We start from the raw sequence: 13961 nt of genomic DNA on the forward strand, positions 1-13961 counted from the left end.
TCCACTTAGGGTTGCTAGCAGACTCCAGACGCACCGTCTGGCAGAAAAAACACAGAAGTTCACCTGGGTTCCAAGCCACAACCTTCCGATTAAGAGGCGGTGGATCTAACCACTATGCATCTCCCTGAGAGAGTAAGAGGAAAACAGGGATATGTAAGAACTTCTGATCGGCTTCTCTAATCAGATATCGCTCCTCGGGAAGAAAATATAGTCGGGAACATCCGTTCCTGAAAAACCTGAGTATTAGAGGACTGTTGACAAAGAGCTGTAGTGGGCCTCCACTCCCTGTCAAACACAAGCTCCTTCCGACTACACAGTAGGAACTCTCCCCTTCCAAATTAAGGGAGCTACCCACCGAAAAGTCCCAACTGGTACGAACCCAGAAGACCAAAACCTCAAGGCTGAATGCTCAGCTGAGGAACCTTAGGATAAACAGGAAGGAAAACTCCTGATCCACGGACTCGCATAGGACGCTCGCTCCCCACAGGCAGCGAGGCGACAAAGACAAAACCGTCCCTGAATAGCTACTTATATAAAAACCTGAAACGGAACGTCAGGGATCGAATCCCCCACCGATAGTCCCTATAAGTCCAGTAAAACTGATATAGAAAGGGAACAATGTAATGCCGAAGACTCAGCCACGGTAGACCATATCACCCCCCCACCCGGGCCTACGAAGACCAGAAGGGGGACTAGAGGGTAAATCGCAAGATCTCAGGAAAAAACTTCCTGACCCAAGACATAAACACCCTGGTGATTTGTACAGAAACTCAAGTCTAGAACCAACTCTGAGGATCAAAAAGACAAGAAAAAATCTCTAAAAGTCTAGTAACAGCTGATGATATGAAAACAGAAGCTAAGACCCGGGAGCTACTGCAAAATCTGGAGCAGAGTGCTGCAACCTAAACCCCCAAATCCCCAAAGGGAAACCGAGGATCAGAACGAGGTGCGCTGTAAGAAAAAAGTTCTTAAGAACCCAATTCACTCAAAACGATGAAATAGAAAGACCTCTGTCTACCTGAACAAAAGAAAAGAGATCTTGCAGTCTCAGATAACAGGAGCCCTGTAAGCTCTGCTTAACAGTCAGAGAAACCAATTAGGATTGGCCATCCGCTTGCGTGCAGCAGGTAGAGGTAGCATTCCTAAGGCTGTAGAGATAGCCATACCGAACTGCGTAGTAACCTCTGGTGGAGCAACCCCCTCACAGGCAAAAGGGGAGCGGAACTTGGGAAAACTGCATATGTAGGAACAGAAGAATCTAGGGAACGCGCTTTACTGGATTCAGAATCCTCAGAGGCGGATGGCTCAGCGGACTTCGACAACCCAACAGTGGTTGATGAGAACACCTTATAGCAGGATACAGAACATAATTGAGAGGGCTGGGTTACCCAGGCCTCCTCACAATATACACAGGTATCAAATTCTGTCTCAGAGGGATACTCCGCATCAGACACATCAGAATCCTCCATAACTCGTCCATCAGAATCCTCCATAACTCAAAAGAGAAAAACAACTGGCACCTTATACCCCCAATGGATGGGGCACTCACCACCTCCTATGACCCAGGCAGGTATAGAAGACACTCCTCTCCGCAGACACTCAGTCAGGGAGCGGGAATAAACTTGACCACTTCCGGTCACATGGTGCTAATGCAGGACCGCCCCTGCTAAGAAAAAACTGTGCAGCTCTCAAAAAGAAAGTAACCTGTACGTTCAGCCAAAGAGCCCACACATTCTTACACATAAGCAGTCAAAATCATATAACAAGCACAATTAAAAAATCCCCACTGTTCAATAACCCCCCTCAGGAGACATTAACCCTTGATTCCATAAAGATAAAGGAGTCCCACTGAGACCCTGTCTTCTATCGTTAACATGTGTATAAAATGAAATGGTCTTACCAGAATATATGCCGTGGAACAGCGACACGGTCCATCAAGTTTGACAGATTCTAGCAGCGCCTCTGACATGAGTGAAGAAAGCAGGCAGCGAAACTCGTCAACGCTGATTGCTTAAGGAGCTGTTAATATGAGTCTTAATGGTTTCACTAAAAGACTCTCCCTGCATCTCCAGACTCTAACTTTCATCCATGCTCTCACTGAGAGGCTGACAAGACTATTTAAAACTCCAGTCCCATACCAAAGGGTACTACCCACCATAACAGACAACTCCAAATCTTCCGACACTTCTCTGTCATCCTCCTGTAACGAAAGGCAAAGAATGACTGGGGGATGAGGGAAGTGGGGGAGGTATTTAAGCCTTTGGCTGGGGTGTCTTTGCCTCCTCCTGGTGGCCAGGTTCGAATGCAGCTGTGGACTCTCCCTGTATTTAGAAGGAAATTGGTGTTTTTAAAATAAAATGACTAAAGCCACTCCCATATGTAGTCTTTACATTGTGTTTAGCGGGTGCAGAGAAAGAATTTTAAAGGGCCAGAATAGTCAAAAAATGACATGCTCTAATTCATTAGAGTATGTGACTTTAAGACTATCGACCCTTTACTACTATGTGATCAACTGCGACATATGGAGTTAAACACAAAGTAGAAGTACTGCTCGACACTTGCAGAGCACTGCTAGTCCTGAGCAGAAACCACCGGGATCCAATCAACAGTGCTAGTTACACAGCTGAAACGTGCAACTAGCATTTTTATTTAGGACACATTTTCCTTTGATAAATCCAAGAAAATGTGCACAGGAAATGTCAGTGCCAACTTACTAAAGCATGGAAAGAAGATACTGAGAATATGCCAAGTCTTCCCAAAGCCAGTTTTGATGGGCGTCCTGCTGCAGCCAAAAGGCTCTTTGGGTTAGGTAATTCCCCTCCTTGTAAGCTGGCCAAGTAGCAGCGCATTCGGAAAAGGTCCATGTTAAACTTCTCTAGATTCTGCTCCCACTGCTGGATCTGTGTTATATAAAAAAAAGAGAAAATGAAAGATATATCACACAGTTGAAAATAATGACATGAAGTTGGTGTAAAGCAATAACAATATCATAAAACAATGTTCTATTATTTTTCAATAAAAATCTCAACTTTACAGTTGAATGACACTTAACGATCTGCACCTTAGGAACTGAATCAAAATCAAAATAAAATAGTTCAAATTCATAACATTGTTTGTTCTGCTAACCTGCTTTTCCACACATATAGCTTTCTACATCACCAAGGTTTTTGTTTTTTTTCTTTCTGTAGTTTCTTTATTATTATTATATTTGGAGATCAGGAGAAAGTGAAAGTTATATAACAGATACAGGTCATATTTCATTATTTTAACATTTTCTTTCATGATTTAGGTAGAACATACCATTTTAAACAACTTTCCTGCTTACTTCTATTACTAAATTTGCTTTATTCTCGTGGTATCATTTGTTGAAGAAGCCGCAATGCACTACTGGTTTCTAACTGAACACATGAGTGAGCCAATAACAATTGGTATATATATATATATATATATATATATATATATATATATATATATATATATATATATATATATATGCCACTTTCAGCAATGGATAACAAGAGAAGGAAGCAAATTAAAAAATATAAGTAAATTAGAAAGTTGTTTAAAATTGTATGCTCTGTCTAAATCATAAATGCCTAATTATGACTTTACTGACCCTTTAATCTTAATGTCCTGTCACTCTCTTCCCTTAACACCACAATTTCTTAAAGTTAATTTTTAACTGACCCCAACATTTATTTTCCTCTCCACCCAGCTACATCATTAAAAGGGATATGAAACCCAAACATTGTCTTTTGTGATTCAGACTAACTTTAAACAAGTTTCCAATTTACTTCTGTTATCAAATTTGCTTTGTCCCCATGGTATTCTTTGTTGAAGAGATACCTGGGTTGGTTTCTGGAGCACTACATGGCAGGAAATAGTGCTGCCATCTAGTGCTCTTGTATATGGATAACATTTTAAGCCCTTCAAAAATCCCCTTTATGACTATATAATCCTATAGTTATGGAAAGTGTGAGTATACTTAGGACTCAGGATGGGCAAATGTTCCCCTTGACATTTCATCATATGCATGTTTCTTTACAACACCTTCACATTTCAACATCAAATGTTACATTCGAATACCTAATATAACATTTGAATAATAGAATTTAATATTAATCCCCATAGACTTACAGTGAGCAACATTCTAATGTTACTATTCAAATTCTATATTTGAATGTTATTTATAATACAGGGAAAGCAAACAGGTTGTGTGAAAACATATGATGAATTTTCACTGAGCAAAATAATGTGACCATTCCTACTTGGGACATGGAAAACTTGAGGGGGAAGCAGTATTTACATAAATTGTGACAACTGAGTTACTTGCACATGGGTGAGGGAAGTTGGATGCGATTAAGGGCTATGATTCATAAGTAGGCTAGTGATCTATAGATATGGACACATTGGCAAGAGGAAGATGCTTTGGGGATAACTGAGAAATATAGAAGCACAGAAAGTTATTACCTTACATTGAGGAAGAATTTACATTTGTGTACATATAAGGGGTTAGGAAACGTTTATTAAATAGGCGGTATGATTCTTATACAAGGACTAAGCACTTTTTTGGACTCCCAATAGGAAGGATCTACTCATAATATTTGTTTTTAATTGTGACACCTAAAAAAGCAAGCTTTAAATATATTTATTTGGTTGAGTAGACATTTTATATTTAACAGTTTTACTTTGTTTCGAAACCTGAAGATTGGGAATGTTGTACAGCTTATCAACCAGTAGAGCTAGGGGCCATTCTCGGCCCCCTACTATTCACATTATTTATAAATGATTTGCCTAATGTCTGCAAATCCTCAACTGTACACATGTACGCAGACGACACGGTAATCTATGCAAACAAATCTGATCTGCCGCAGCTTGAAGCAGTGCTCCAAGACCAGTTCACAGAGGTAGAAAAGTGGGATCTCGAAAAACAAACTCTTCTTAAACACTGACAAAACGGTCACAATGATCTTTGGAACGGGACCTAAAATACAAAAATTACAAAATTCCCATCTTCGCATCAAAACAAAATCCAATTGCACGCTGACCGCAGTCCACTCTTTTAAATACTTAGGTATGTTGTTAGACCCCAATCTATCTTTTGGACTCCACATAGAAAAACTTGCCTCTAAACTTTATCCAAAACTAGGTGCCCTGTACAGAAACAAATCTTGCCTCAGCCATACAGTAAAGGAAAAGATTGTACAGCAAATGCTGATGCCTATCTTGGATTATGGGGACATAGTATATGCACCTGCTCCGCAAACTCACCTTAAAAAACTAAATACGTTATATAACTTGTTCTGGCGCTTTGTGCTACAATGTAACTACAGGACCCACCACTGTGACATGCTAAAAGAACTAAACTGGCTGTCGCTGGAATCCAGACGCACCCTCCATCTTTCCTGCCTTGTCTTTAAGAGCCTTTCTGGGAAGCTCCCACCCTACCTGAGCAGAATGCTCTGCCCTGCTATTCCCACCTCCTATAACCTCCGATCCAATAACAGCACATTATTTAGCTTGCCTCAATACAAAAAGAAAGCAGCTCGATCCTCCTTTTCCTACAGAGCACCACAATTATGGAATGACCTCCCGCACACTTTAAAAACTTCCCCAAGCCTAAAATCCTTTAAGAGATCCCTCTCTGCATATCTCAAAACATAATGCTCCTGTCATGGTTGATTAAATATTTCATACCTGCTCTATGTTAAATGTTTGCTTATATTGTGTATTATTATTGTTGTTTTTGTATTTTATTGTACCCTATTGTATCAATGCAATGTTTTGTGATCCCAGGACATACTTGAAAACGAGAGAAATCTCAATGTATCCTTCCTGGTAAAATATTTTATAAATAAAAATAAAAATAATTGGGTAAGTTTTTTGTCACGCCTTCAACTCCTCCATATTAACTGTTCTTCAGAAATTAGCAACTCCGCTGACTGGTAACACAAGAAACACCATATTCCATATGTTATTACAGAACATTACAAAACACATTCTGCCCAAAACTATTTTTTTTTTTTTTAACTTAGGATATTTTTCCCCAAAAATTGACTACGCAGATATTTATATGACTGCACATCTGTGCTAAGAGGCATATTAAAAAGGCTTCTCTTTATGAGAAATAGAGATAAGTGCTTATTTTATGAAGTTTGTAGGTTTATTATGTCTCTTCTATAGGGTTAGTAGAGAATAATGTCATTTGTAATATTCTATGAGTAGAATAAGATAATGTTAGATAACATTATTCAGTATATGACTTATTTAGAAATAATTATTATCGGTTATTTGTAGAGTGCCAGCAGATTCTACAGTGCTAGTATATTATAAAACAAGGTACATTGGGAGCACATACAAAAATAGTGAAAAGAGCTAAAAAGCATGAAATATATTAGTACATATATACTGGTGGTCTGTGACAGGACTGGAGCACTTAAAGGCATCCCCTGGGCTCAATTCTGTCACCAGGAGAAGGAAAAATGTTTACTTTTTTCTCCAGAAAATAAACAGCGTCTTCTCTACCACATACATCACCTACACTCCATCTCCTCTTCTAGTTGGGAACTTTTTTTTTGCAATAGTTAAATACCTCGGTTATCTTTGCAACCTTTTTGAGACTTGAGGGCAACACATGTGGCCCTTTGAATTATATGAGTTGTCAATCCATCTCAGCACCGGAGGGTTAACATTATTTATTTATTTTAGCAATTGGAAGTATACAGCTAAACATAGCATTGTTTTCCATAATTCACATAGGAACAGACAACAAATAGCATATGGCACTGCATGCAAACAACAACATGATCATTTCACTTATCTAACAATATCTGTCAAGCCAAGTGACATACAGAAAAACAAAGTATTTTTAGAGACACAAAATGTCAAACCAATGTTTCTGAAGTTTGTAAAAAAAAAAATGAAAATATATATATAGACATGTTTTGCTTTTCTTGCTGCATTACAGTACATATATTTACATATTAAAAAAAAATAATCAACAGTGTTATTTGTTTTTATTTGGCCAAAAAAGAAATGTGATTGCAAAAAGATATGAAATAAACCACATTAGCCAAAGGCAATATTAGGTTTTCAAATATATCTGGGGATCACTAGTAAAACGTCTTGTGCATTTTTTTGTGTCCGCCATTTCCTCAAACTAAATGATGTTTGTGTTGGAAACAAGCTTTTTACAACAATCTAATTTCGCTCTTTCTGGGAGGATTACATTGAAATGTTTCTGGGCTTGTTTGTATATGTAGTTTTATGGCACCACATAAACATAAGCAATGCTGCATACATTGCTTAAAAAAATAATCTCATTTTATCTAACTACAGAGTTTAATTTTGATGAACAACATTTTTAAAATTTGTTTTTTTGGGAGTGGAAACAAATTTGCAGTCTGGTCCTTCAAGGCAAAAGGGTGCACACCCAGTCAGAATGTTAAAGTGCCATTAAACACGTTGAGATTGTAATATAAAATTATTAAAGGGATTTGAAACCCAAAAAAATATCATGAGTGACGGAAAAAGAGCATACAATTTAAAAGATAAAAATAAATCTAATTTATCAAATTTGCTTTGTTCTTTGTTGAAGAGATTCTTAGGTAGGTGTCTAGAGCACTGCATGGCAGGGAATAGTGCTGCAATCTAGTGCTCTTGCATATGGATAACATGCTTGCAAAACTGCTAACATATAGTGCACCAGGCACGTGCATGCTCCTGAGCTTACAGCCCTGCTTTTCAACAAAAGATACCAAGAAACAAAAACATCTTCACAACAGAAGTTAATTAGAAAGCTGTTCTAATCTGCTCTATCTGAATTATTAATTAAACAAATTGGGTTTCTATGTAATAAAAAGTCATTATGCACTATTTATTTATTCCCCTTTTCCTCTAATTTATTTCTGAAAATTGTGGGATTTCTAATTCCTGTTAGAAGTGGATGACTTCACACTATTATATTCCACACAATCATTGGTTGCACACTCTAGTGGCAAATTTATAACTGCCCCTGACTGGCTTCAGTAGAGAAAGAAACCTAGGTTACAATGAGGTGGCTTCCAATGCTTTATGAACATTAAGGGCTAGATTACGCTTACGCAAGTGCAATATTTGCGCTCCAGGCAGTAATACCAATGCACGTAAATCTACACTGATATAACAGGTGCGGTGCAATGCCGAAAGCCGAGCGCTCACGAGAGCGCTCTTCCATAGGTTCCAATGGGAGCCACAGCAAACCACCTAGTGCAGCGCAGGGTGCAAATCGCACAGTGTTGGGCAGCAATAAATATATATGTATATGCTTATATACATATATATGTATGTGTTTATATGTGTATATACAAATAAATATATGTATATAAGCATATACATATATATTTAAAGAGAAAACACAGTCCCCCATTGACCTCCATGTAAAGGCACTTTACGTGCCATTTTTGTTCTAACACCCCACACCCCCTCATTTTAACCCCTTATAACTCCACTGTGCAGTCATTTTAAAAATAAAAATGGTCATATTTATATTTGATGTTACTGTACTGTATTCTTTATTTTAGGAGTAATCGGGGCAACTTTTTTTCGTTAACCCGAGGTCTGATCTATGGTTAATGATTTCTAGCGCTAAGTGTAAAAGTGAGTTTGCCGGAGCATTAACCAGCCACTTGTAATTGCTGGTTATTTAACGTGCGCCATTAATACTTTTTTTTTTTTTTACCTAGTTCAGTAGAGTAGGTTATGGGTTTAGATATCACTTATTTGTTTACAGATATTCTGGTTTGGAGTACTTCTGCAATCCATGGAATCTGGATTTTAGTTCACTTATGTGCACTGTTAATTCAGTCATGAAACTGGATTTTGCACTCTATTTATCTGTGAAATATTTTAATCAGCTGCTAATTAAGGGCCAGATTACAAGTGGAGCACTAGTTAACTCTCCTGCTCGAGCGTTTACTGCGCTAGAAGTAAGATTTTTGCGTGCATCGGGTTGCACTCGTATTACAAGTTGAAAGTCAAACTGTTTTCGCTCACGCACTTACAATATCGTGCACGATAACCTATTACCTCATAGAAGTCAATGGAGAACTCAAGTGCGCTAACCCAACATGAAAATATGAATATTTCACATTCCAATGTTCTTTACATAGAAGGATATGTTCTATTTATTCATAAATACATATTTCTATATATATCTGATGGTATTTTGGTACAATATATATATATATATATATATATATATATATATATACACACACACACATATACACATACATACAGTATCTCACAAAATTGAGTACACCCCTCACATTTTTGTAAATATTTTATTATATCTTTCCATGTGACAACACTGAAGAATTACACTTTGCTACAATGTAAAGTAGTGAGTAGGGTTGCACCGATACCGATACTAGTATCGGTATCGGTACCGATACCAAGTATTTGCATGAGTACTTGTACTCGTGCAAATGCACCGATACTTAAACCGATACCTCCACTTCCTACCCATATGCTATCTTGTGGCGTTTTTTCAAACTGCATGTTCCCATTTCATTTTAAACTGGAGTGGAGACTCAACTAAAAATTGTTTACTACTGTTCTGCCAATACAAATTGCTGTTATTTGTATTATTGTAAGAGAGATCACTGTACCTCGTTCAGACAAACCCCTGAAGTACTGGGCAGTTAATAAACAGATTCCAGCTCTGGCTAAAATGGCCCAAAAATATATTTCTGCCCCATGCAGTAGTGTGGAAAGTGAAAGTGTTCAAATTAGAGTTGAACCTCCATACAAATGTCAGATTAATGTTATATAACAGCCCTAAAACACAATTGTATCACCCCTTTAAATGTTATATTTTATTGTAACATTTTATATTTATAAACATATTCAGTGAACTTTGTGACAAATAAAACTGTTTTATTATTTCATAATGTCTTTTGAATTACAGCCCTTTATAATTATATAGAAGGAATCTTAAATAATTAGTCTGTATTGTGCTTGGTAAACTGTCACATGACATTAAAAAAAAGTATCAGTAATTGGTATCTGCGAGTATTTGAAAACAAGTATCGGTACTTGTACTCGGTCATAAAAAAATGGTATCGGTGCAACCCTAGTAGTGAGTGTACAGCCTGTATAACAGTGTAAATTTGCTGTCCCCTCAAAATAACTCAACACACAGCCATTAATGTCTAAACTGCTGGCAACAAAAGTAAGTACACCCCTAAGTGGAAATGTCCAAATTGGGCCCAAAGTGTTAATATTTTGATGACCACCATTATTTTCCAGCACTGCCTTAACCCTCTTGGGCACAGAGTTCACCAGAGCTTCACAGGTTGCCACTCAAGTCCTCTTCCACTCCTCCATGACGACATCACGGAGCTGGTGGATGATAGAGAATTTGTGCTCCCCCACCTTCCGTTTGAGGATGCCCCACAGATGCTCAATAGGGTTTTGGTCTGGAGAAATGCTTGGCCAGTGCATCACCTTTACCCTCAGCTTCTTTAGCAAGGCAGTGGTCGTCTTGGAGGTGTATTTGGGGTTGTTATCATGTTGGAATACTGCCCTGCGGCCCAGGGAGGGGATCATACTCTGCTTCAGTATATCACAATACATGTTGGCATTCATGGTTCCCTCAATGAACTGTAGCTCCCCAGTGCCAGCAGCACTCATGCAGGCCCAGACCATGACACTCCCACCACCATGCTTGACTGTAGGCAAGACACACTTGTCTTTGTACTCCTCACCTGGTTGCCACCACATACGCTTGACATCATCTGAACCAAATAAGTTTATCTTGGTCTCATAAGACCACAGGACATGGTTCCAGTAATCCATGTCCTTAGTCTGCTTGTCTTCAGCAAACTGTTTGTGGGCTTTAATGTGCATCATTTTTAGAAGATGCTTCCTTCTGGGACTACAGCCATGTAGACCAATTTGATGCAGTGTGCGGTGTATGGTCTGAGCACTGACAGGCTGACTGACCCCCACCCCTTCAACTTCTGCAGCAATGCTGGCAGCACTCATACATCTATTTCCCAAAGACAACCTCTGGATATGACGCTGAGCACGTGCACTCGACTTCTTTGGTCGACCATGGCGAGGCCTGTTCTGAGTGGTACCTGTCCTGCGAACCGCTGTATGGTCTTGTCCACTGTGCTGCAGCTCAGTTTCAGGGTCTTGGCAATCTTCTTATAGCCTAGGCCATCTTTATGTAGAGCAACAATTATTTGTTTTCAGATCCTCAGAGAGTTCTTTGCCATGAGGTGCCACGTTGAACTTCCAGTGATACGTATGAAAGAGTGTGAGAGTGATAACACCAAATGTAACATACCTGCTCCCCATTCACATCTGAGACCTTGTAACACTAACGAGTCACATGACACCGGGGAGGGAAAATGGCTAATTGGGCCTAATTTTGACATTTCCACTTAGGGGTGTACTCACTTTTGTTGCCAACGGTTTAGACATTAAAGGCTGTGTGTCGAGTTATTTTGAGGGGACAGCAAATCTACACTGTTATACAGGCTGTATACTCACTACTTTACATTGTAGCAAAGTGTAATTTCTTCAGTGCTGTCACATGAAAAGATATAATAAAATATTTGCAAAAAATTATTTTACATGTTTTCTGCTACTGTATATATTTATTTATTTATATTTATATATATATATATATATATATATACATACATACAGAGAGAAGTGCACTCACAGGAACGAACAACTGGCTCAATACCATTGTTAGCCTGTTCTATGGCGATTTACCACCTGGGTGCAGCTTTTTAGCCCAGTAATGCTTTTCACAGAGTAGAACTTTCCTGTAGCATATCAGTCTGATCCCACCTATTATGGTCAGTCCAGCGCCAAAATACCAGGCAATTCCTTTCTGAACAAGGAACACAGCAACCCCAGAAGATTGTTTCGGCCTTCATTGGGCCTCGTCAGTGAGGTGTAGCCATATTCCTCTAAGCACACTGAGCAAGGAGTCCACGTCTGGTTGCCCCTTTTTTCTCATAGGGAGACTAAATACATACAGAGAGAAGTGCACTCACAGGAACGAACAACTGGCTCAATACCATTGTTAGTCTGTTCTATGGCGATTTACCACCTGGGTGCCGCTTTTTAGCCCTGTAATGCTTTTTACAGAGTAGAACTTTCCTGTAGCATATCAGTCTGATCCCGCCTATTACGGTCAGTCCAGCACCGAAATACCAGGCAATTCCTCTCTGAACAAGGAACACAGCTAAGCCAGACGATCATTTCGGCCTTCATTGGGCCTCGTCAGTGAGGTGTAGCCATATTCCTCTAAGCACACTGAGCAAGGAGTCCACGTCTGGTTGCCCCTTTTTTCCCATAGGGAGACTAAATACATACAGAGAGAAGTGCACTCACAGGAACGAACAGCTGGCTCAATACCATTGTTAGCCTGCTCTATAGCGAGGCCCAATGAAGGCCGAAACAATCGTCTGGGGTTGCTTTGTTCCTTGTTCAGAGAGGAATTGCCTGGTATTTCGGCGCTGGACTGATCGTAATAGGCGGGATAAGACTGATATACTACAGGAAAGTTCTTCTCTGTGAAAAGCATTACTGGGCTAAAAGAAGCTGCACCCAGGTGGTAAATCGCCATAGAACAGGCAAACAATAGTATTGAGCCAGTTGTTCATTCCTGTTAGTGTGCTTCTCTCTTTGTGTGTGTGTATGTATATATATATATATATATATATATATATATATATATATATATATATATATATATATAAGCAAAAGAAGAGTGAACTTACCAGGACTTTTCAAAGATTTATTTCCTAATATGTGAACGTTTTCGGGGGTTTAGCCCCTTCCTCAGACATACAAAATACAAACACATTTGTATTTTGTATGTCTGAGGAAGGGGCTAAACCCCTGAAAACGTTCACATATTAGGAAATAGATCTTTGAAAAGTCCTGGTGAGTGCACTCTTCTTTTGCTTCTACAATTTTGTTTGTTGCACCCCAGGCATTTGTGACCTGTTATCTGGAGTGCTTGTCTTCTCTACATCTCTCTCTCTCTCTCTCTCTCTCTCTCTCTCTCTCTCTATATATATATATGTGTGTGTGTACATATGTATTTCCGTGTTTATATATGTATTTATGTCTGTAAATATATATATACACATATTAATACGTAAATACAAATGTGCACATATATACATACATACATATATATATATATATATATATATATATATATATATATATATATATATATATATATATATATATATATATATATATATATATATATATGTGTGTATACACACCTGAGATCTCATATCTTTGAGCCCTTATAACTTTTGTGTGCAATATTTTTTTGTAATAATTTTTATTAGTTTGTGTTATTATGATTGTAAGTTTACTTTGTAATGTATTTTTGATGTGTGAAACAGTTAACCAGAGCTCTGAGATCGCACTAAGCAGAAGTAATGTTAACTTCAATTGTGCTCAAGTGATTGCGTTTACTTTCAAATTGTAATAAGAGCGAAAAACCAGACGCGTCAACGATAAATCCCTTTTTGCTCATGCGCAACAGTCAGCCCTCCACTCGTAATCTAGCCCAACATGTTTAATTTTCTACCTTCTATCATATTCATATGTTTTACTGTTTTGCGTTTAGTACTCGGCCAACTCTGACAAAGTTGGAACTGGAAATTTTGTATTGATAAAATACGAGAATTTGTGAAGTCTATTAGAGATTCATGTCAATTGTTGTCAGTGTTCCCTCTAAGGTCAGTTTTGTGTGCGGCTCAGCAGTGTAACTGTTATTAAGAGCAATTAGCAAACACTACACAATGAAGACTGCAAGGTGTAGTTCCCTTATTAACTGTTTCACTGCTGGCCTTAGTAACCTACCTAGGTTTTATTTGTAATATTGAATTAATGTATCTCTTCTATTTCCCCTCACTGTTTGTGAGTCTGTA

The 13961-nt window shown here is 38.4% G+C and overlaps 1 protein-coding gene across 4 annotated transcripts in view; it reads right to left on the minus strand.

Moving 5' to 3' along the window:
• The window catches only part of TIAM2 (TIAM Rac1 associated GEF 2), a 645041-nt gene that overhangs the window by 254863 nt on the left and 376217 nt on the right, over positions 1–13961 (minus strand). For all 4 annotated transcript variants that reach the window (XM_053710965.1, XM_053710968.1, XM_053710967.1 and 1 more), the window contains one exon: positions 2715–2900. In XM_053710965.1, the coding sequence (XP_053566940.1) occupies positions 2715–2900 (186 nt within the window). The remainder of the gene's footprint in view (positions 1–2714; positions 2901–13961) is intronic.

This window comes from Bombina bombina, chromosome 4 (assembly GCF_027579735.1).
Source record: "Bombina bombina isolate aBomBom1 chromosome 4, aBomBom1.pri, whole genome shotgun sequence".
In the NCBI taxonomy this organism is placed as follows: domain Eukaryota; kingdom Metazoa; phylum Chordata; class Amphibia; order Anura; family Bombinatoridae; genus Bombina; species Bombina bombina.